General features: G+C 42.5%; 1 protein-coding gene and 1 pseudogene across 1 annotated transcript; both read left to right on the top strand.

The window, feature by feature from the left end:
• The first annotated feature begins 4,921 nt into the window (after positions 1–4,921).
• On the top strand, positions 4,922–11,454 carry LOC133114957 (apolipoprotein L4-like; annotated as a pseudogene).
• A 5,725-nt stretch (positions 11,455–17,179) lies between these two features.
• LOC133114956 (uncharacterized) lies at positions 17,180–24,378 on the top strand. The gene is made up of 5 exons (XM_061224656.1): positions 17,180–17,193; positions 17,564–18,160; positions 21,310–21,393; positions 22,120–23,056; positions 24,193–24,378. The coding sequence occupies exons 1-5, from the start codon at positions 17,180–17,182 to the stop codon at positions 24,376–24,378; spliced, it is 1,818 nt and encodes a 605-aa protein (XP_061080640.1).
• Positions 24,379–24,543: the final 165 nt, after the last annotated feature.

Genomic DNA, 24,543 nt, shown 5'->3' with positions numbered 1-24,543 from the left:
CAGAGGCCATTTTACACCTAGCTGAAGAATACTGTTAGGCTGTAGAAACTGCAATGTTTTGAAACCTGGGGCCTCATTTTCATAACAATGTTACGATCAAATTTTATCTTAAATAGTGGCTTATGCAGAAAACCATGAGTATGAAGTTATTTCTGAAATCTGACTTCAATGTAAAGTTTTTACTAGAGGCAAGTTAATTGCCTGCTGGTTTTACTGAGGTGCTGCATATTTGCTTTAAGAATAGCATTTTGGCAATAGAAAATGCAATGTGGAGGAAAATGCACAAGACTGGGTAAAACACATTCACAGTTGTAATGTGGAATTTAATATATGTAATATTAAAAGATGTGTGAACATTCCATTTAGCCCTGCGTATATCACGGCTGGAATGTAAACTGACCAATAGAGACAATTAGTGATGGGAACGTTCGTTCATTTAGGAGAGCCTGATCTTTTGGCTCCGTCCGTTCAAAAGATTTGTTCGTTCGGCTCACTCGTCCGTTCACTTGTACTTCCGGAAAGTACGTGCATGAGTCTCAGTTCGTTCGCAGCATTGAACTGTATTGGTTCACAACGTAAACAAGCCGCCCGCATGTGGCTCCCTCGTTATATCACCCAGTCTAGTTGCGGAATTGATTTAACATTCCCCCTTTTAATATTAATTTAGTATAACGTGTAAACCGCAACCAAAGTGTTATTGGTGAAATAACCATAATCATTTCCCCTCTTTTAGACAGCATTTGTTGACGTGACTTGTTGCCCTGTTGTAGCATCGCCTATGAATCCGAGGAAAATAAAACTAACGCAATATTTTTACTTTTTGGATTGCACCCAGACAGTAAGCGCTTGGATCTGGCCCAAAGTAAGTTGGTACCGGCACAGATCCGGTCCGGCGTCACTTGCTATGTGGGCAGCTGGTCAATACATTGAACATCTGTTTAATTTTGCTTTGCAGTATGGATGATAGCCTACTGCACAAAAGCCATCTGTTTAGTAGCCAAAATAATACATCAGTTATGCATAGCATTATTAAATGTTTTTTGAATAGCATTAATAAACATCTTCCAAAGCTTCATTTCAGGTTTCTTAAGAAATTGTTATGCTATGCGACATTGATGTTAAAGTAAAATTACATAGGCTACAATTACAATTGTATATAATGTAACATTAGCTAAAATTAAACTTTAATTCAATTAAGACAACACCTGAAATTACTGCAGCCTATACATAGCTAGCTATGTTTCAATATACTACCTACAAAAATGAAATGACACGATGTACGTTGTGGTCTTTTCAAAACCATTCATCACTTTTATTGCATAGCCTAGCAGACTATATTAAATTAAAAGACAACATGATTTCGCAAAATATTATCTGTGATATCATAACTATCCTGCTGGTCCACAGAATGTCTGCTGACGGCATTAACGTTACGCCCTACGGCTCAACTGTGTTGTACTTTCAGTTCAACACCAGCTCATGGCTCGTTCGTTCGTTCGTTCAATGGCTCTTTTGGCTCACTCGTTTGTTCAGTCATCCAATGGCTCTTTTGACTCAATCAATGGCTCTTCGGCTCTTCGTTCGCTTAATCACAGAATGCTGTCCTGATACCCATTGGACACTGCAAGTCAGTAAAAGCACTGTCTTTGGCTAAGGGGGCGGGCTGATCTTAGCATTTGGGGAGAGAGCCAAATTAAAAGCCTCGGCTCAGTTAATTCATTTAAAAATATTTGTTTGAAAAAAGATTTGTTCGTTGATACTTCCCCGCTGCATTAGATATGGTGTGAACTATGCTCGATGAGGCAAGTGCAGTGAAATTAAAGGCTATTCCGCCATCCAATGACGCCAAGTCCAGACGTAGACATGACAAATCAAATGACTTGGAAGAACAGCTCATTGACTAAATAAAAGAAATGCTTCGCACGGCAAGTGGATGAGGCCACTGACAGCAACAAGGACTGACTGCTTGTTAACTGCTTGTGCGCTGTATCAATTCACAGTCACTGTGGTTTTTTATTCTAAAAAGTTTAACTTCTGTTTTTTTTTCACTACTAAACTGAAACAAAGATATAAAGCTGGAAGAAAAAATGAAATTAATGTTTTTCTTAGTGTTGTTTTTCTGTATAAAATTTTTAACTACCTTGTTTTCCATTATTCAACATTGTTAAGTGCAAACATTTTACAATATTATAGATTAGCATTCATAGAAAGAGGGTTGCATTATGATGGGGGGGGGGGGGGGCTGAAAATCTTTGTAGTTTCGATGGGGGGCCTGACAAAAAAAGTGTGAGAACCACTGTATTAAGCACTCCAAGAGTGAAAACGAAACACAATGAGGTAGCTTTTAGTCATTCTGCCTCGTGCATCTCAAATAAACTCCCTGTAGAACTCAAACAGGCCTCAAAACTAGGCTAAAAACGTTCATGTTCTGCAGTATCTATGAGTGAACACCGAATGACTCTGATTTACTCTTTTAAAGCACTTTGAATTGTCATTGCTGTATGAAATATGCTATATAAATAAACTTGCCTTGCCTATTATTTTTTATATATGCTCACTGAGCACTGTAACTACCAATATTTTCTTAAGCTCAAAGTATTAGGGGGAGTGGTTAGCCAAAAGATGAATACGTAATGAAAAGTCAGGTCGCGCCACAAGTATGTAGCCACAAGTATTTCCTAATAAGTCTATGAGAATGTGTAAGCCAATCACAGCAGAAGGGGAAGTGACCAGAGACCAATCAGAAGCAAGTAAACAACTGTGGCGCACCAGGATGGGACGAGACCACGCCTTGAAGAAAGGAGGCGCAGAGGGCTCACAAGCATATATAATGACAGTGTGCCGGGTGGATCGTTGGGTTGTTCTGCAGACACCACGGCTTTTGTAACTTGATTATATCTCATGGAATAAAAGCCCATTATTCAGCACTTTGCTGCCAGACTCCTGATTATAAGATAGAGGGAATTTGGACTAACTCTTGTCATCTTTGGGGAACCACGACAGTTGCTAACGTTAATGCTAATGCTAATGCTAACGGTATTGCGCTAGCTCGCAATAATGTATCCCCACTCCACTAGCTAAGCAAGGTATTAACCTCAGGTAACTTACTAGCAATCCCCACTGCACTAACGTTAGCTAAGCAACGCTATTGCAATAATGTATCCCCACCGCACTGACGTTAGCTAGCTAGCTTGCTAGTTTACGTTACACCTGACGACATTGACACACAAGTAATTTGTCTTTATTGTAGATGTTTATCTGGGCACTGTCAGATAACGTGCAGTAAATGAAATAACTCATAGAGTCGTTATGGGTCATCATTTTCTTCGCCGAGGTTTGGTGGTCTTGCTGGTATTTCGATCTGTGGATGTTGCCTGAGTTATTTATCTCGTACCTTTCTTACTCCTTTCCAAATCCCAGAGTAGGTCAAAGGACACTTTAAAATCACTATTTTTGTTTTAATTGCTAGGCTACTAGCGGCAAAATAATGACAGCGTTAGGTTAATTTCGGTTACAAAGTAGACAACGGTGATTTACAAAGGTGGATTAATATTAAAAGATGTAGGAAGATTCCATTTAGCTGTGCGTATATCATGGATATTGGCACGGCTGGAACGCGAATTGACCAAAAGAGAAAATGGACCGGACCTATCCCTTGTATAATTAAATATAAATACCTTTTGTTGAGATTGTAAGCAATGGGTGAGTTGCAATTAATATTAATTATTATTATTGACAAAACGACCATGAAGAAAATACAATATTAAAGCAATGTAGAAGGAGTGGCATGGCTACTCATTTTGCTTACCCACAGGTGAGATTCAGATCGGTCCGGCCACTCAAAAGGAAACATAAGTAACACAATGAACAACAGAACATAGCTAAATAAACTGGAGATGTAAACAGCCATACTCACCAACCCATTGACAGACCTGGTGGGGCTGTGCTGAACTGCTCCTCCCACTGGGGAGTTCATGGTTGGGAAGAAGCTTGGCCCAAGGGAAGAAGTAAGAACCCTTAAAGACCCTCAAATTAATATCTGGTAACTGGTTTTCATGCACCATAACCTCACCCCCCGCCCCTAACCCGTAGACCATCTCACAGTTTCTAATCCCTTCTCCTCCCCAACACACCCTACAAGGAGAATGTACATACTGACATTATATAGCAAATACTTGGTTTGATGATTAATTATTACACTGCTCACGTCTGCCTTGTCATTGTGTATGGAGAATAAGTGTTATCAGGGGCGTAGATTTAGGGGGGGACAGGGGGGACATGCCCGCTCAATATTTAGAAGAGGTGAATTTGTCCCCCCCCCCCCCCCCAAAACATAATGAATGATTACCTCCTCCCTATTACAGGTGAAAATAACAGCACAGATGGTATAAACGCTTAGATATCCTTCTTACCTATTTTATAATTATTTCATACACCCCTACTGGACCATACCATCGTAACCTTGCTCGGTCTGCCGGCCTCGCTGAGTCGCAGTTGCTACATGTCTACCGTTGCGGAAGCATGATAGTGTAGTGAGTGTAGTGTATGTAGTGTATGTAGCTGTCACGCTTGTTTTACCTTCAGTGTTTCTGAATGAGAGTATCTGCGGATGAAACGCTAACGTTCTCTAGTTCATAACTTGTGCCTGAAGTTCAGCAAACAGGCGAACGTTTGCAAACAATTACATTTTTTTCTGTTAGCATTCTGTTCGCTGTGTTTGCAAACGGTCTGAAAGATTTGCGGCGAACAATGAGGAAGCTGGACTGAGGGAAATGTGAAGATTTCAGTTGACGGATAATGTTTTGTCGCACCTCGGTTTCATTTTCATGCTCTCTCTTTTTTCTTTTTTTTTCTTGTCCACGACACTAAACTTCCACTGCACTCGCTCATATTTTATTACGGAAGGTGGCTGAACAAGATTCCAGTCAGACGACGCAGCTCAATTTTGCTGAAGTGCGAGTTCAGACAGCGCTGAACAAGAGCCCCAGACAATGATCATGGTCCATACACGGTGAGATAAGTAAAGGTGTCCAATATTCCCCGTTAAATCATACAGTGTCTTCCTGTTCTGTGTTTGAGAATACATTGTATGTACCAGATCTTGTATAAATATCTTCCATAATCGGAACGCCTGTTAATTGCCCTTTACAATAATGTCCCATTTGTCAGGATCATGCATTTGTGGGATGAGCAGCTCAGCTGATTATGTGGGTGGTTAAATGTACCTAATTTCCCTGCCAATGTCAAACAGTGTATTCTCCTGTTGGTATTGAGGTGCCAGGCTATTGTAACTGTGTATGGTTCTTCCACCCACTACTGAAGCTACTAACTGTTCAATGAATAAAGTGTAAAATTCTTGTTTGTTCCTTGTTACTTCAATCATTCAATACCAAGTCAATGCCTTGCAGGGAGGAACTGGATCAGCTGGCTGCTGGCTACATTTCAGACACCATGGGCTGTATTCACACGGTGCAGGAGTTCTGTGACAGACACTCAGAATGGCTCCAACGGAGAAAGTCTGAGCTGAAGAGGATGCGAGACGTCACAAAGGGGACTGTGGAGAGCAGGGCCCAGGAGCTGGAGGAGGAGCTGGAATGCCTGCCCCAAGACACCTTGAAGGGGCTTGAGAAGCTGACCCCGTTCCTGCAGGCTGTGGAGATGCTGGCGTCGCGTCGCTCTCCGTCTTCGAGGAGGAGAATCCGGTGTGCCAGCTCCCTGAGGGGGTGAGCGCTGATGCCGTTCGTTCAGTCATCACCGCCGCCAGGGGAGCCTGTCCGCTTTTGATCCATTTCAAGAGAGACGCCGGCAAATTCTTTCGGCCCAGCCTGGTGAACGTGGACCTGCTGGCTTTCCAGCTGGACAAATACTTGAGGGTTTCCCAGGAGCTGTGTGAGAAGCTCCAGAAAAGGTATTTTTAATGTTTCAATCATAGCTCTAAATGAGCCAAAAATGGCCAAATAAATGTTTTCCATGGGTCATATCTCAGCTAATGTTATTAGTCATGTGTTTATCCTTACACAGTGAGAAAGTCCTCTCAGATGACTCGAATTTAGAAATAAAATTACACTAAAAATACTGTTTACTTTTGGAGATATGACCTAGCAAAATGGTCACCAGTAACCAAATATCTCCAATACAAAAGTAGATGTAGGTTAGTTATGAATTTTACATATTAGATTTCCTGTAAATACAAATTTCTTAAATTTTGGACCTCATTTTTTGTAATGACGTCTTTCATCGTCACACCAGCAAATTTTAAATGGCTAAACAAAATGGAGTATGAAGCTTCAATTCTCTGGAGGTCTATGTCTCAGCATTATCTGTCATGGTTGTGGTAGGGATTTGGCTAGTTTTTCCAGACATTGCCTTTCTGCACCGCTAAATGGAATCCTTGACGCATTCCGGCCTATTTTGGTAATTAATGTCACTTTGGCAATGAATGGCAATTAGGTAATCAATGTCCTCGTGCTGATAAATGGTTATAATTGTGTGGGATCTGATTACTGATCAAGGTTAGCTGCGTGCTTGTCTTATTTAAGTCCTGTTTCTCTTTGTTTGTTGCATTCACCATAGCACGTTATTTTATTTTTCATTTGTGCATTATGCGAGGTGTGACTGATGATTCTTTATGACCTATTATGATGGAGTCTATGGGAGCTAAACACGTAGCAATTCTTTGTCAACTTAGGGTAACGAGGATAGTCTTCACTTTCACGTTTATTTTGGTGCACGAATGTTAGAGACCGTAGGAAGATGGGATTCCTCTGGGAGTTTGAGACCCCGGTCGCAGCTTCCTACAGTCTACGCCAAGTGTTAAGAGTTTTGAGGTTATTGCACCCTTGTTCCGCACGCTTGCTCTCATTGGCTATTTGTCCACGTAGTTTGATTTTGTCTTGTTTAATAGCTACCTTTGGGAAGTAAGGAGCTTTAGGCTAACTTGAAGTGGACCCAGGAATACTGAGACCCGCTGGTAATTAAGATTGGTTCAGACTGCCTACAGTTTTGATCAAGTGTCAGGAGAGGTCAATATTTCCTCTATCTGTAGGTGGATATTGGTCTTGGTGCCATTATGTGTCTTTTCAGTAGAGTGCGGTTTCCCAGTTTGGTAGCAATCTGACGTTTACTTTAGAATAGGGAGGCATTGCGTTTTGTCACAATGCATTGTTTTCGTGGTTGTGTCGTCTTTGTCGGTCACTGGTGTAGTCGGGTTACATTCGCATGAACCTCATACCCGGGTGGCTTATGCTTTTTCGTTTCCTTCTTAGTGCCGATCTGTTATGCGTTACACTAAGGTTAATGACACGTAGGAGCCTGCGTAGTTTTCCTCCCTGGCGCAATTTCCGTAGGCTACCTATGTCATAAGTTTTCCCTCAAAGGTCTTAGATTAAAATTGTCCACCGGTTCTTATAGGTCGTTCTCTTCATTGCCTAAATTGCCGGGGAGTCCCTTTATGGTTTACCCGTCCTCCTCTGGGGGCGTCCCTGGTCTCTTGGGACGTCCCCAGAAAACACTGAGTGGTTATCTCATGTCTTGTGACTTGTAGAACCCAACTTGGTTGCGTTTGGACCTCGGATCCCGCTCCCTTACATTATCAAGAAAAAGAGTGGTGCTACCTCGAGGAGTTGACATGGAATGGCCCTTTTGCATTTGTAGAGTGCAGACAGACTCTAGAATCAGTGATGGAAATCAGTTTTGGAAGACTGGACACAATTTTCACAGCTGATATTTTCTGTTTTTTTCCAGTTCAGGAAGTATATCATTTCTTGGAATGAATTATAGGTAAGGAGAAATATTTCCCCCAATACATTCACCCGTTGAAGCCTTTCCCCTGTGTTTCTGCATGTGTGAATATATATTGTGTTTTGAATCTCTTAATGTATACAGACCGTATCAGTTATTAGTTTTACATTCATGACACATTATACATATAGTACTAATATACACTCACTGAGCACTTTATTTGGAACATTTTTACTTTAGATAATCACATGAATAAGTTGGTATAATATTCAGCCATTTGTGTGGCAGCAGTGCAATGCATACATTCATGTAGATATGGGTCAGGAACTTCAGTTAATGTTCACATCAACCATCAGAACGGGGATAAAATGTGATCTATGTGACTTTGACCGTGGAATGATTGTTGGTGGCATTATTTTTGAATCCATTATACTCACCAAACACGTTTAAATTCATTGCCGGATTTTTCTCATTCTTCCTAGGACAAAGAAAGCCCCATGCCCAAATTTGACCAACAAAGCCATTCAGAACATGTATGAACATTTGACTCATCTGAGGAGCATCAGGTAAGTACATCCTGATCCTGACTGAGGTTTAATGTCGACAGAGACATTTTACAGTAAATTCATTGTGTGTGATATAGGTGCAGTTATAACAGGTGTTTTGTTTGCTTTGATAACGGCTTGTTCCTGATGTAGTGGGGGCGGTCTGTAGCGTAGTGGTTAAGGTACATGACTGGGACACGCAAGGTTGGTGGTTCTAATCCCGGTGTAGCCACAACAAGATCTGCACAGCTGTTGGGCCCTTGGGCAAGGCCCTTATCCCTGCATTGCTCCTGGGGAGGATTGTCTCCTGCTTAGTCTAAAATCAACTGTATGTCTCTCTGGATAAGAGCGTCTGCCAAATGCCATTAACGTTATGGTTATGGATGGTAAAAGTGGTAAAATTGGAAAAGAGCAGAAAATGGGAGTTCAAGTGTAACTGTTTGCATTTATACTTTTCCTAATGGCAAAGTCCATTAACTTCAACCACCCTGGCACAGATCCATAGCCTCGTGATTACTTATAAATAAGGCTGTGTGTTTGTCACAGAAAATATTGGCTGAAGTCGTGGAGCAGTCACAGAAAATCACTGAAAAACTAAAAAGTGATTTTAATAAATCACTGTGCAGCAGTGGGAAATGTTTGAAATAACTTTTTTGGTCAGTTTCTGGCTGGTTGGAACAAATACATTGACAGCCTGTTGCATTTAGTCTCAAGCTTAATTAATCTTAGCTTAGCTTATCTTAATTAATGAAGTCCATTATAGAAAGAAAGTTTAGTTTTTTCGGTTAATCTTTGTCTCATCTATTCGTAACACTTTGTTCCAGATCTTTACAGGTTTTTTAATGTACGTTTTTGCAAACTGTAACCTGGCCATACTATTTTTGAGGCTTGCCAGGGGTTTGCATCTTGTGGTGAGCCCTCTGACGTTATGTTGACATTGATGGTCGTCTTCATCACTGTCCATGTACTTACAGACTGCATTGTATGTCAATAAAAATTGTGGATGTATTTTAATTATATTGTGGAAATAAATGTAATACAAATGTAATACAAGAAGGGAGTGGACAAATTACCCAGAGATCTATTGTGTAAAGTAGAATGTTTTGGAGCCCTGGCTCATAGTGAAACCTCTCCCCCTCAGATCAGACCGGCACTTCAGGATGACCTACCTGTTCAGGGGATCAGCCCAGCGGTTCATCGGCCTGTTCAGCCAGCGCCGCTCCAGGATGCAGCAGTTCCTGGTGGCTCTGGAGGAAGAAGCTGTGAAGCTGGACAGGATGAAGATGGGGGCCAGCATCTCCAGTGTGGCGGGCAGCAGTGTGAGCCTCGTGGGAGGCATTGCATCCATCGCGGGCCTGGCTCTGGCCCCTTTCACGGCGGGGGCATCGCTGACCCTCATGATGGTCGGCGTTGGGCTGGGGGTCACCAGTGGCTTGAGCAGCTTAGCTACAGGTATCACCGAATTATCGGTCAACACTCACCACAGGAAGAAGATCAATGAAATCTTCCAGAGATTCTCTGAAGATGTGAAGACTATGCAGAAGTGTCTGGAGCAAGTGGCCAGGTGCATTATACCCAACACGGTGCCAGATGGGCTGGATGTTGCGACACGTGTTGTGACTTTAGCCAAAACCACACATTCCGTGTCTAAAGGGATAGATGGCTTAGTGGATTGTGCTTCAGCCAAAAAGGTGCTCAGAGCCAAAGAGTTGGCCTCAAAGTCAAATGCTGCCCGAAACATTCCCAACATGGCGGATGATCTCGGGCAGTTGGCTAAGGGCACTCCCCTCGCCCTAAGCAAGTCTGCCAGGGCGGGGTTCATCGCCCTCAACGCCTTCTTCATTGGCGTGGACATCTTCTTCATCTACAAAGACAGCATCAGCCTGGCCAATGGGGACAAGAGCGATGTGTCAAAGGTCATCCGCAGGAGGGCCAGTCTGTGGAAGACCGAGCTGGATGCATGGGAGAAGATCTATCACTCTCTGTGCATCGGGAGATTGAGCTTCGAAAGGAGTGAGGAGGTCCTACGGATGCCATTTTACCAGGCACAAAAAAGGCACACTTTAAAGTTACTTGGCTTTCTTTGGCTGGTATTAGTTGTATTTTATTTTTTATTTATTTGTTATTGAAAGTCTATCAAATATAAAGAGGGAAATGTATAGTAGTATCCACATAAAAATACACTGTATTAAATTAATACTCCGCTGTCCAACCCCCCCATATGGTTTTGCCAGTTTCAGTCCATCATCGTCCGACATACAACTTCCAAATACAACTTAAAAGCCCCATGTCCCCAGCCACAGTTCGCTTACGGTGAATTTTATGTTATATATCAGTTAGAAAACTATGTAGTAGCTCACTAGGTCTTGCCAGTTGCAACCTTCATGCTGTAATTTCGTCATTACTAGCCTCAGTACTCGCAAGCAAGCTAGTCTAATTATCATGAAAACAACGTTATCTCCGTCATGCACAACTTACAAATATGCAATTTTATGATGCAGATAGTTACATTTTGCATAGTTTTTGGTAGTTTAGTGATTAGTGAGGGGTTGTGAGCCAATTACCATATATATATTTTAGTGCTTAAAGAAAATGTTAACCAAAATTAACCTACAAAATATTTATTTGATTTAAGTGTTTTGTTATTTTTCATTTATTACAAATGTATGTTCATTTCACATAACTATTGGGACTTTTTACTCTGATACGGAGGATAGTCCGGTTACTGGTATCCCAATAAACAGAGGATAGTCCGGTTACGGAGTGACTCCCTCAGCTGATGTGCAAGACAAATACAGAGCCTCTTATCCAGAGCAATGTACAGTTGATTAGACTAAGCAGGAGACAATCCTCCCCCGGAGCAATGCAGGGTTAAGGGCCCAACAGCTGTGCTGATCTTATTGTGGCTACACCGGGGATCAAACCACCGACTATGCGGGTCCCAGTCATGTACCTTAACCACTATGCTACAGGCCGCCCTGCAGTAACTGCAGTACTACAGTAACTGGACTGAGACAGGTTATGGGCCTAGCCAATTACTACAGATCATATGTACAAGACTTTGGGGGAGCTGGTGTTGCCGTTGCAGAGGATGCTGAAAGGAGGGAAACCAGGAAGTGAAAAATTGGAGTGGGGACCTGAAGAGGAAGAGGCCTTCACTGGATTATAAGAGCAATTGTCTCAAGCACCAGCCTTTCGCCTGCCAGATGCAGAAAAGCTTTTCCACCTACGGTTATGGGTGGGAAACTGACATACGTTTGCGCTCTGGGCTAGAAGCAAGCGGATGGAAGGACCAGAAATGGTGGAACGACTGAACCGGACAATAAAAACGTACGGCAGCAATCAAAGAGATGGGAAAAGGATGGCATGGATCGCTGCCTGCCGTCCTGTGGAAGATAAGGGCAATTTAACAAATTGTACTTATGATGACTGTATGTTTAGAACAACACTTCATGTGTATTTTACTAGTTATGGATGTGATGCTTTAACTTGTGGAAGAACCTATGCACTTGTAAGTCGCTTTGGATTCAAAGCGTCTGCCAAATGACAAAAATGTAAATGTAAGCTAAAATGAATGACAGATGCTTATATTAATTATCTATGGTTAACCCTATATTGTGTGCTATTTCCTTGGCAATGAGTAATTCTTCAGGAATTTAGCTTGACCTACTGATAAGTGGGTTAAGAAACATAACATAACGTAACATAACATAAGGTAAAGTTCGCCTTTTCCTACCCCGAAAAGTGCCTACTGCCTAATTTGCCTAAAAGCTAGATAAAATCTTAACACGTATCAAGCGGAATTTCTACTTTGCCAATTTCCATTTGTGCCCTCTCGTGCTTCAACCTGACTTTGTTAATCTCTTTAATAAATTTAAAACCCTCAATCAAATCCCTCCAAAGCCTCATTTCACTAAGCTTAAAGTGATTAAGCATCCTAAGTCTATCCTTGTAACTCTTATATTTATACATGGAATCAATCTGGTTGCCCTTCTCTGAACCTTTTCCAGTGCCTCTATGTCCTTCTTATAGTGCGGTCCCAAGAACTGCACACAGTACTCCAAGTGTGGTCTAACAGGAGTAGGTTAGGTGAGTATAACTTCCTTGGACTTATAATAAATACTCCTGGCTATGTATCCTAGCATCCTATTGGTATTTTTTTTTACTGCTACCACACATTGACTAGAACCTGAAAGGTTTTGGTCAACTATGACCCCCCACATAATTTTGTACCCCCTGTAAAGTAATCCTGCCTTATATTTTTATTTCCCACGTGTAGAACTTTACATTTAGTCTTTACGTTTAGGGGGGGGCGGGGGGTGGATTTGTTTGACCAATAGATTTTTAGCTTTGTCTTGTGCATGTTGCGTGTGTGTGTGCGCACATGTTCTTTTGAATATAATACTGTGGTCTCTTTTCCTCTTAGTGTGATGTTCAAAAACGTTACTAAAATCTAACTGTTGTTCAGTAGTTTTACCATCTCATTTATAAAATATATGCAGAATGATACAGAACATGAAAACAGAAACAGGTCCCATGTTATGAGCATAGTGTGTGATTATGGTTGGCGGTGGTGTGGCAACATTGGGGTGGGAATAGTGCGCGTCGGTGGGGTGAGTGCCCTATTTTTTGCTTGAACCCCTGCCCCCCAAAATGTCTGTGCACGGCCTTGCAGTTGCAGATTGTTGCAGTTGCACACTGAGGACCGGGGTTCGATTCCCAGTCCTGCTCTCATGGAGCGGCATAATTGGCTCGCTGTTCCAGAGGGAGGGACTTGTCAGGGTTAGCAGATCTATTTGGATTAGACACTATTTGGATTAGAAAGGGTACAATTGGCTCCCAAATTGGGAGAAAAAGGGAAACATCCAAAATCTATTTTTTTTTAATAATAATAATAATAATAATAATAGCATTTTGGCAATTGGTAATCAATTTTAGACATGAAAAGTGCAATGGAAAATACAATGTGGAGGAAAATGCACAAGATGGGGTAAAACATTCACATTTGCAATGTGGCAATTTAATGTATGTAAATGTGCTAGCTTGTACTATTTCTCAACAAAAAGATAAAAATATAATAATTAAACCATTTAATCTCTTTTCTTGGAAAAATCTTCAAGTGTATTCTTTAGTAAAATCATATGCAGTATATTCCTATAAATGTTTTTCTCATGATTGTTTCTGCCAACATATTTACAGTGCCTGTCATATCCACTGAAGTCAGAAAATAAAGTCCAATGTAATGTAATAAGTATGGAATTATTTGCCTGTCTTTCAGAGAAATATATTGTGTACTGGAACGTAAATTTTTGTATTTAATTTTAGACTGTTAAGAATGTAGTTTATTTGGATTTCACCTGCTGGGTAAGCAAAATCAGTAGCCATGCTACTCTTTCTAAATTGCTGTAATATTCTTACACTCAATAAAGTGAAAACATGTTTTTTTTTGTTTTAAATTAATTAAAAATCAGTCAGTCAAATGCTGAATGTAATAAAATGGTAATCTGAAATGTCGATGTGCAGTTTTTTGAGAACGCCTGGATTTTTCTTAATCCCTTCAAGTTATTTACCTATGTTTTCCTTTCATTTTCTCAACACGTGTAAGAAGTTCTAAAATGTTCTTGTTACAGCCTGCTAATCTGGCGTATAGAGAACGAACGGTCTGTAGACCTATAGGAAAGAACAGACAGGGAGAGGAGATTAAAAACCTTAGAAAAAAGAGAAGGCCGGTAACATTGTAAAGTCAACTGCATTACTGCGCCTGAGAAGTATGTTTGATATGTGGGAGTGGCTCAGGACTTTCCTTGTCTCAGAGACGCCTGGAAGGTGGCAACTTGTAGCACGTGAAAAATTCCACCAGATTCGCGAACTACCAAAGCTCAGTGACGTAGATACAGATTTAATTCAAATACATTAAGGAAAAACGGCCTGCAAAGAGGTATGTACAGATGATCTGCGGTGTATGTACAGATGTGACCGGCTGTTTGCAGTGTTGGGGGCAGCAGCTGCCTGCCTGGCATCACACTGGTCGTCTGGCAGTCAGAGGGTTGCCGGTTTGATCCCCTGCCTGGGCTGTGTCGAAGTGTCCCTGAGCAAGAGACCTAACCCCCAGTTGCTCCTGACGAGCTGGTCGGGGTCTTGCATGGCAGCCAATCGCCTCAATTGTACAGCGCTTTGGATAAAGGCGCTATATAAATGCCTGCCATTTACCATTTACGCTGGTGAGTATGAAGCTTCAATTGTAAGGACGTCTATATCTCACCATTATCTACCAACGTGTCTTTTTATATCTTTCAAGCCGGTCTCCCAGCGTGTGCCATCAAGCCCCTCCAGCTGGTCCCAAATGCTGCAGCCCGCCTGATCACCAGTCAGCCCAGGTCGGCTCATATCACCCTGCTCCTCATTGGCCTCCACTGGCTTCCTATTGCCGCATGCATCCGATTCAAGGCCCTAGTGTTGGCACTTCAGGCTGCTAAGCGGACTGCCCCACCTTACATACAATCCTTAATCACTCCCTTCTCCCCAGCTAGACCACTCCGGTCTGCCAGCTCTGGTCGCCTTATGGTTCCCTCTCTATGTGCACCTGGCGGTCGAGCTGCACGTTCACGCCTGTTTTCCGTTCTGGTTCCTCAGTGGTGGAATGACTTGCCTACCAATGTCAGGACAGCAGAATCCCTCCCCCTTTTTCGACGCAAACTAAAAACACACCTTTTCAAACTGTACCTTAGTCCTACCTCCTAATTCCCCCCCCCCCCATTTCTGATATCCCTATGCCTCTTGTCTAACCAAAAAAAAATAAATCACTAATGATGACTATATGTTTAGAACAGCACTTAATGTGTATTTTCCTAGTTATGGATGTGATGCTTTGACTTGTGGAAGAACCTATGCACTTGTAAGTCGCTTTGGATTAAAAGCGTCTGCCAAATGACTAAAATGTAAATGTAAAATGACGATTAATGATTACACTGCTCACGTCTGCCTTGTCTTTGTGTATGGAGAATAAGTGTTATGGTTACATAAGTGTGTTCGTTTGAGTAATAGTCTGTTTTTATGATTAATGGATTTTCATTTCTGCAATGCCGATCACAAAACACAGAACAAGAATTTAAAAACTGCCACGTATGCACGTGTACTTTCATTGCAAATGTTTAACCAGGTGTGAATAGTACTATCTTGTATATAATACTGTCTGTATTGTCTGTATTATTAGAACAATGTATGCCTACTGACTTCAGTGTGCACAAACAAATTGTTACCAACCATCACCTAGAAGCTCTGTATGTTTAATACCTGTTGTGAGTAGATTTTCCCCAGAATGTATTATTTTGATTGTTGTTGAATGTCTTTAAAATGTATGCTCACTCTTCAAATGAGAGTGTAGATGTAGAGAAAGTAAAACAACCAAGAAATACACGTTTATAATAAGATGCATGGGCATAATGTGTACATGGAAATGTGCAGACAGACACACACACACACACACACACACACAAAATCCACTGGAGTGCAGTGGAAGAAATGTTCATGAGCAAGTGGCCAATTAATTTTCATTCAGAGGGAAATGTGACTTCAATTATGTTATATTTTGCCTTGCCTGTCTTTTGCAGCATGCGGACAGGTATATGCGTGCTTTTCTGATGTGGCACGCATTTGCCACACAATCAGCGGGGCACGATTTATTTTATTAGAAATTTTGTGAAAAGGAAGCGATCACCCGCTGATAACACACTGATAACACTCCCCCTCGTAATCTTGTTTTGCAGTAAAAGACAAGGCCGGTAACATTGTAAAGTCAACTACATAACTGTGCTTGAGAAGTATGTTTGATATGTGGGAGTGACTCAGGGCTTTCCTTGTCTCAGAGACGCCTGGAAGGTGGCAGCTTGTTGAACGTGAAAAATTCCACCAGATTCGCGAACTAACAAAGCTCAGTGACGTAGATACAGATTTAATTCAAATACATTAAAGAAAAACGGCCTGCAAAGAGGTATGTACAGATGATCTGCGGTTGGCTGAGCTGAACCCGCTGGCCGACCGGCTGTTTGCAGTGTTGGAGGCAGCAGCTGCCTTATAGCTGTCACTGAGGGAAGGAAAGCGCTGGCTCTGGAGGAGAGTTAACATTAGCGGATTCCTGATAACAGCAAATTTTCTCTGAAAGGGAAACTTGTATTTGAGCTCTTAAAATCGATCTCCATGGAATAATCCATGGTATAAAAGTCATAAATCTCTCATTTATGTACAGTCCAAGTGTGCAAGAACTTTCTTCCAATATCTTACATGAGACAATCCATGTTTTGCATTGGAGAGAATGTTTATTGAACAATAGTGCAGTGGTACATAATATAAAAGGTAGTAGTATCCGATAGCTTGACCTGGTTTTCAACTTCAACTGAATTCAACAAAGATGAATGAAAGCAAAGTGCCTGAACATTCAAACTGTCTTTTGCGGTGTGTATACAGGTATGTTCACGGTAGGGCGTGCCATTCATTGTAGCTACATTATTAGCTGGGCATTTTAGCGTCTGCTAAAGTCAACAACATTACTGCGAATGAGAAGCAACACTAGTTCGAGATGTGGGCGTGACTGGAGGAGTATCAAGACGTGAATAAACAGATTATCAGGAAATGAAACATAACTAGGGACTGGGATGAAGTTGCACTTAAAGGTACGAGACCGAAACTGCTACCACAGCCGTTTTGTTGCCGAGAGTGCCATTGAATGTTGTCGTGTTTTCGCTCTTTTTCTTTTTCGCTCGATATTAAACTTCTACTGCACTCGCTCATATTTTATTACGGAAGGTGGTAGAACAAGATTCCAGTCAGACGAGGCCGCTCAACTTTCCTGAAGTGCGAGTTCAGACAGCGCTGGACAAGAGCTCCAGACAATAATCATGGCCCATATACGGTGAGATAAGTAAAGGTGTCGAATATTCCCAGTTTAATCACACAGGGTCTTCCTTTTGTGCTCTTGGATTTGAGAATGAACATTGTATGTTCCAGATCTAGGATAAATATATGTGTGAAAATGCTTCTGAAAAGGAAGCTTCATTGGAAATAATAAAATAATGGAATTCTCAGGCAGTTTCACGTGTCTGCACTAAAGTACAGCTGAATACAAGGACACAAATTGAATCATTATGCCAAATAATTATTTAAATACAGCCTAAACTTAAAATAGTGCTCTCCGACACACTGGTTGGAGGTAGGGGAACTGGCCAATATGACTGAAAGAGTGTCGATGTGAATCAACAATGTAAGTTCTTATTGCCTTGCAGAGAGGAACTGGATCACCTGACTGCTGGCTACATTTCAGACACTATGAGCTGTATTCACACGGTGCAGGAGTTCTGCGACAGACACTCAAAATGGCTCCTACAGAGAGAGACAGAGCTGGAGATGATGCGAGACATTACTGACAGAGCGGAGATGATCAACCTCACAACTGACCACTTCCGAAATTCAGAGGACAAGAAGAAGGCCTTCGGGGAGTTTATGTGGAGCAAGGTGACCCAGGTAACCGCTGGGAAAAGGGCCCAGGAGCTGGAGAAGGAGCTGGGATGCCTGCTCCAGGACACCTTGAAGGGGCTTGAGAAGCTGACCCTGTTCCTGGAGGCTGTGGAGATGCTGGCGGTCACGTCGCTCTCTGTCTTCGAGGAGGAGAATCCGGTGTGCCAGCTCCCCGAGGGGGTGAGCGCTGATGCCGTTCGTTCAGTCATCACCGCCGCCAGGCGAGCCTGTCCGCTTTTGATCCATTTCAAGAGAGACAACAGCGAATTCTTTCTTCCCAGCCTGGTGAACGTGGACCTGCTGGCTTTCCAGCTGGACAAATACTTGAGGGTTTCCCAGGAGTTGTGTGAGAAGCTCCAGAAAAGGTATTTTTAATGTTTCAATCAAATCACAGCGTAACATACTCCATCGTTAGCTTTAATCATTACCAAAATCATCAACGCAATGAGGGCTTGATTCAAAATCACCCCGAAAAGTAAAAAATTGAAATCACAGGCTGATCCTTGTGTGAATTTTATCACGGCAACTCATAATGTGAATTAGCTGTCCCATTGTGCAAGTGGTGTATAAACAAAATCCACTGAGTACCAGCTAAATGTTTCTAGAAAAGTCGACTGAGTTGAACTATATAATATCAACATATTCAAAGTGGAGGGTCAGATTACATTTCTGACATTGGTTTCCGGGTGGGTCTAAATGTGCTGAAAATGGTCAAATTAAAATATGTCCATGGGTCATATCTCAGCTAATGTTATTCGTAATGTGTTTTATCTTTACACAATGAGAAAGTGCTCTCGGATTACTCTTATTTAGAAATAAAATTGCACAAAAAATACTGTTTAATTTTTGGAAATATACCAACCCAAAATTGGTCCCTAGTAAGGGATACAAAATTAGATGCATGTTTTCTGAGACCCGATAGGAATTCTACATATGAAATTACCTAAAAATACTAATTTCCAAAGATATAGGGTTTTTCCTTACAACCTAATTTTTTCCAGCGATGCACTTTTCATCGTCACTCCGGCAAATTTTAAATGGCTCTACCAGAAAAACAAAATGGAGTATGAAGCTTCAATTGTCAGGAGGTAGATAATGGTGTTGGCATTTGTAGAGTGCTGACTGACTCTAGAATCACTGAAGGAAATCGGTTTAGTTGGACGGGGGACAACTTTCACAGCTGATATTTTCTCTTTTTTTCCAGTTCAGGAAGTATATCATTTCTTGGAATGAATTATAGGTAAGCAGAAATACTTCCCCCAATACATTCACCAGTTGAAGCCTTTCCCCTGTGTTTCTGCATGTGTGAATATATATTATGTTCTGTCTCTCTTAATGAATACAGACTATATCAGTTCTTAATGCATTGTACATACAGTAGTTAATACACTGCTAAAACAAAATTAAGGGACACATCAGATCTTGATTAATGATTTATTCAAGTTGAAAATCTTTACTGATGTACATTGTCTAATTTGTTGAGAACAAAATGACGTAACAACGGTCAAAGGAAACCAAAATCATCGACGCAATGAGGGCTGGATTCAAAATCACCCCGAAAAGTAAAAAATTGAAATCACAGGCTGATCCTTGTGTGAATTTTGTGATGGCAACTCATAATGTGACTCAGTAGTGTGTATGGCCCCCGCGTGCCTGTACGCGCTCCCGACAGTGTCTGGGCATGCTCCTGATGGGTCGGCAGATGGTGTCCTGGGGGATCTCCTCCCAGACCTGGATCAGGCCATCAGTGAGCCCCTGGACAGTCTGCGGCGGTACTTGCACCGAAACATAACGTCCCATAGGTGCTCAATTGGATTTAGGGGAACGTGAGGTCCAGTCAATTACATCAATGCCTCCCTCATCTAACTGCCACTCTGGCCACATGAGGCCGGGCATTGTCCTGCACCAGGAGGAACCCAGGGCCCACTGCACCAGCGTAAAGTCTGACAATCGGTCTGATGAATTCTTCCCCGTACCTAACAGCAGTCAGGGTACCGTTGGCTATGACATGGAGGTCTGTGCGACCCTCAAAGGATATGCCTCCCCAGACCATCACTGACCCACCGCCATACTGGTCATGCAGGATGATCTTACAGGCAGCATAATGTTCACCATAGCGTCTGAAGAGAACAGGGGGGCAATGGTGGACCTGCCAATTCTGGTGGTCTCTTGCGAATGCCAATCGAGCTGCACGGTGCTGGGCTGTGTGCACAGGTCCCACTAGAAGACGTCGGGCCCTCATGCCACCCTTATGGAGTCCTGACAGTTTGGTCAGAAACATGCACACCAGTCGCCTGCTGGAGGTCATTTTGTAGGGCTCTGGCAGTGATCGTCCTGTTCCTTTTCGCACAAAAAGGACTGGACCTCTAACGGGTCCAGCTTCTGGGTTGGTGCCCTTCTATGGTCCTGTCCAGCTCTCCTTGTGTAACAGCCGGTCTCCTGGTATCTCCTCCATGCTCTTGAGACTGTGCTGGGAGACACAGCATACCTTCCTGTGATCGCACATATGGATGTGCCATCCTGGAGGAGCTGGACTACCTGTGCAACCTGATTGGGCTACCAGTAGTGACAAGGACACTAGCAGAACAGAAAACTAGAGAAGAATTAGTCAGGAAAGATAAGGAGAGAGAAATTGTCTGTGGCCACCACATGCAAAACCATTACCTTTTTTGCGGTTGTCTTCCTTTTGCATCTCCATTGCACCTGTTGTCACTTTAATTTGCACCAAAGCAGGATAAATTGATTCACAATCACTTGTGCTTCCTAAATGGACAGACTGATATCCCTGAAGTTTAACTGACCTGGTGTTACACTGTGATGATTAAATGTTGCATTCCCTTAATTTTTTTGGGCAGTGTATAATACTAATATACACTCACAGAGCACTTTATTAGGTATTTATTAGACATATATATTCTTTACTTCTACTGCTGTAGCCTATCCACTTAGAGTTATGATGTGTTGTTTGTTCAGATATGCTCTTCTGCATACCAGTGTTGTAATGTGTGGTTATTTGCGTTACTGTCACCTTCCTGTCAGCTTTGACCAGTCGGACCCTTCTCCTCTGATGTCTCTCCTTAACAAGGCATTTCTGCCTGCAGAACGGCTGCTCACTGTATTTACATTTTTTTGTTTTTTGCACCATTCTTTGCAAACTTTGCAGACTAGTGTGCATGAATATTCCAGGAGATCAGCAGTTTATGAGATACTCAAACCACCCTCTGCCACCAAAAATTATTCCATAGTCAAAGTTACTCAGATCAAGTAAACAAAAGATGTTTTCTCCATTCTGATGGTTCATGTGAACATTACCTGAAGCTCCTGACCCATATGGACATGATTGTATGCATTGCACTGCTGCCACACAATTGGCTGATTAGATAATCGCATGAATAAGTAGGTGTAATAAAGTAAAAATAGTGCTTATTGTTTTTTAATCCATTATAGTCGGCAAACACGGTTAAATTAATTTGAGACGTCTCATACAGTGGCAGATTTTTCTTATTCTTCCTAGGACAAAGAAAGCCCCATGCCCCAATTTGACCAACGAAGCCATTCAGAACATGTATGAACATTTGACTCATCTGAGGAGCATCAGGTAAGTACATCCTGATCCTTAATGAGGTTTAATGTCGACAGAGACATTTTACAGTAAATTCATTGTGTGTGATATAGGTGCAGTTATAACAGGTGTTTTGTTTGCTTTGATAACGGCTTGTTCCTGATGTAGTGAGTTCAGGTGTAACTGTTTGCATTTATACTTTTCCTAATGGCAAAGTCCATTAACTTCAACCACCCTGGCACAGATCCATAGCCTCATGATTAATTATAAGTCAGGCTGTGTGTTTGTCATAGAAAATATTGCCTGAAGTTGTGGAGCACTCACAGCAAATCACAGAATAACACAAAATGTATTTTACTAAATCACTGTGCAGCAGTGGGAAATTATTGAAATAACTTGGTCATATAGCTGGTAGGAACAAATACATTGATAGCCTGTTGCATTTAGTCGCTTAATTAAGTCCATTATAGAAAGAGTTTTTGTTTTTTTCGGTGAATCTTTGTGTCATCTATTCATAACACTTTGTTCCAGATCACTACAAGTTTTTTAATGTACGTTTTTGCAAACTGTAACCTGGCCATTCTATTTTTGAGGCTTGCCATGGGTTGCATCTTGTGGTGAGCCCTCTTGACGTTATGTTGTTGTTAAGTCTTCTCTTGATGGTCATCTTTGTCACCAAATAGATTACAAAGGGCAGTCAAATTATCCAGGGATCTAAAACGTTTTGGAGCCCTGGCTCATAGTGAAACCTCTCCCCCTCAGATTAGACCAGCACTTCAGAATGACCTACCTGTTCAGGGGATCAGCCCAGCGGTTCATCGGCCTGTTCAGCCTGCGCCGCTCCAGGATGCAGCAGTTCCTGGTGGCTCTGGAGGAAGAAGCAGTGCAGCTGGACAGGATGAAGATGGGGGCCAGCATCTCCAGAGTGGCGGGCAGCAGTGTAGGCTTTGCGGGAGGCATTGTGTCCATCGTGGGCCTGGCTCTGGCCCCTTTCACAGCGGGGGCATCGCTGACCCTTACGATGGTCGGCGTTGGGCTGGGGGTCACCAGTGGCGTGAACAGCTTAGCTACAGGTATCACCGAATTATCGGTCAACACTCACCATGGGAAGAAGATCAATGAAATCTTCCAGAGCTACTTTGAAGACGTGAAGACTATGCTGGAGTGTCTGGAGCAAGCGGCCAGGTGCATTATACCCAACACGGTGCCAGATGTGCTGGATGTTGCGACACGTGTTGTGACTCTTGCCAAAACCACAGGTGGCGTGGCTAAAGGGATAGATGTCTTAGTGGATTGTGCTTCTGCCGTAAAGGTGGTCAGAGCCGAAGAGGTGGCCTCGAGTACAGTCAAGGTGGTGACTCAGGAAGTCAAAGCTGCCCGAAACGTCCCCAACATGGCGGCCGATCTCACCGATATCGGGCAGTTGGCTAAGGGCACTCCCCTCGCCCTAAGCAAGTCTGCCAGGGCGGGGTTCATCGCCCTCAACTCCATCCTCATGGGCGTGGACCTCTTCTTCATCTGCAAGGACAGCATCAGCCTGGCCAATGGGGGCAAGAGCGATGTGTCAAAGGTCATCCGCGGGAGGGCCAGTCTGTGGAAGACCGAGCTGGATGCATGGGAGAAGATCCATCACTCTCTGTGCATCGGGAGATTGAGCTTCGAAAGGAGTGAGGAGGTCCTACGGATGCCATTTTACCAGGCACAAAAAAGGCACACTTTAAAGTTACTTGGCTTTCTTTGGCTGGTATTAGTTGTATTTTATTCTTTATTTATTTGTTATTGAAAGTCTATCAAATATAAAGAGGGAAATGTATAGTAGTATCCACATAAAAATACACTGTATTAAATTAATACTCCGCTGTCCAACCCCCCCATATGGTTTTGCCAGTTTCAGTCCATCATCGTCCGACATACAACTTCCAAATACAACTTAAAAGCCCCACGTCCCCAGCCACAGTTCGCTTACGGTGAATTTTATGTTATATATCAGTTAGAAAACTATGTAGTGGCTCACGAGGTCTTGCCAGTTGCAACCTTCATGCTGTAATTTCGTCATTACTAGCCTCAGTACTCGCGAGCAAGCAAGCTAGTCTAATTATCATGAAAACAACATTATCTCCGTCTTGCACAACTTACAAATATGCAATTTTATGATGCAGATAGTTACATTTTGCATAGTTTTTGGTAGTTTAGTGATTAGTGAGGGACCTTGAATAAAGGACTGATAAAACCATTGAGCTAATTACCATATATATGTTAGTGCTTAAAGAAAATGTTAACCAAAATGTTTAACCAACAAAATATTTATTTGATTTAAGTGTTTTGTTATTTTTCATTTATTACAAATGTATGTTCATTTCACATAACTATTGGGACTTTTTACTCAGATACGGAGGATAGTCCGGTTACTGGTGTCCCAATAAACAGAGGATAGTCCGGTTACAGGTATCCCAATAAACAGGATAGTCCGGTTACCGGTATCCCAATAAACAGGATAGTCCGGTTACAGAGTGACTCCCTCAGCTGATGTGCAAGACAAATACAGAGTCTCTTATCCAGAGCGACGTACAGTTGATTAGACTAAGCAGGAGACATTCTTCCCCCGGAGCAATGCAGGGTTAAGCGCCCAACGGCTGTGCTGATCTTATTGTGTCTACACCGGGGATCAAACCACCGACCATGCGGGTCCCAGTCATGTACCTTAACCACTACGCTACAGGCCGCCCTGCAGTAACTGCAGTACTACAGTAACTGGACTGAGACAGGTTATGGGCCTAGCCAATTACTACAGATCATCTGTACAAGACTTTGGGGGAGCTGGTGTCGCCATTGCAGAGGATGCTGAAAGGAGGGAAACCAGGAAGTGGAAAATTGGAGTGGGGGCCTGAAGAGGAAGAGGCCTTCACTGGATTAAAAGAGCAGTTGTCTCAAGCACCAGCCCTTCGCCTGCCAGATGCAGAAAAGCTTTTCCACCTACGGTTCTGGGTGGGAGAACTGACATACGTTTGCGCTCTGAGCTAAAAGCAAGCGGATGGAAGGACCAGAAATGGTGGAACGACTGAACCGGACAATAAAAAGTACGGCAGCAATCAAAGAGACGGGAAAAGGATGGCATGGATCGCTGCCTGCCATCCTGTGGAAGATAAGGGCAATTTAACAAATTGTACTTATGATGACTGTATGTTT

The sequence above is a fragment of the Conger conger genome, chromosome 16, assembly GCF_963514075.1.
Source record: "Conger conger chromosome 16, fConCon1.1, whole genome shotgun sequence".
In the NCBI taxonomy this organism is placed as follows: Eukaryota; Metazoa; Chordata; class Actinopteri; order Anguilliformes; family Congridae; genus Conger; species Conger conger.
This window is presented reverse-complemented; position numbering and strand designations above follow the sequence as displayed.

Coding starts and splice junctions, on each gene's coding strand:
- LOC133114956 (XM_061224656.1), top strand. Junction 18,161..21,309: donor TGTGAGAAGCTCCAGAAAAG/GTATTTTTAATG, acceptor TATTCTTCCTAG/GACAAAGAAAGCCCCATGCC. Junction 23,057..24,192: donor TACGGATGCCATTTTACCAG/GCACAAAAAAGG, acceptor TCGCCATTGCAG/AGGATGCTGAAAGGAGGGAA.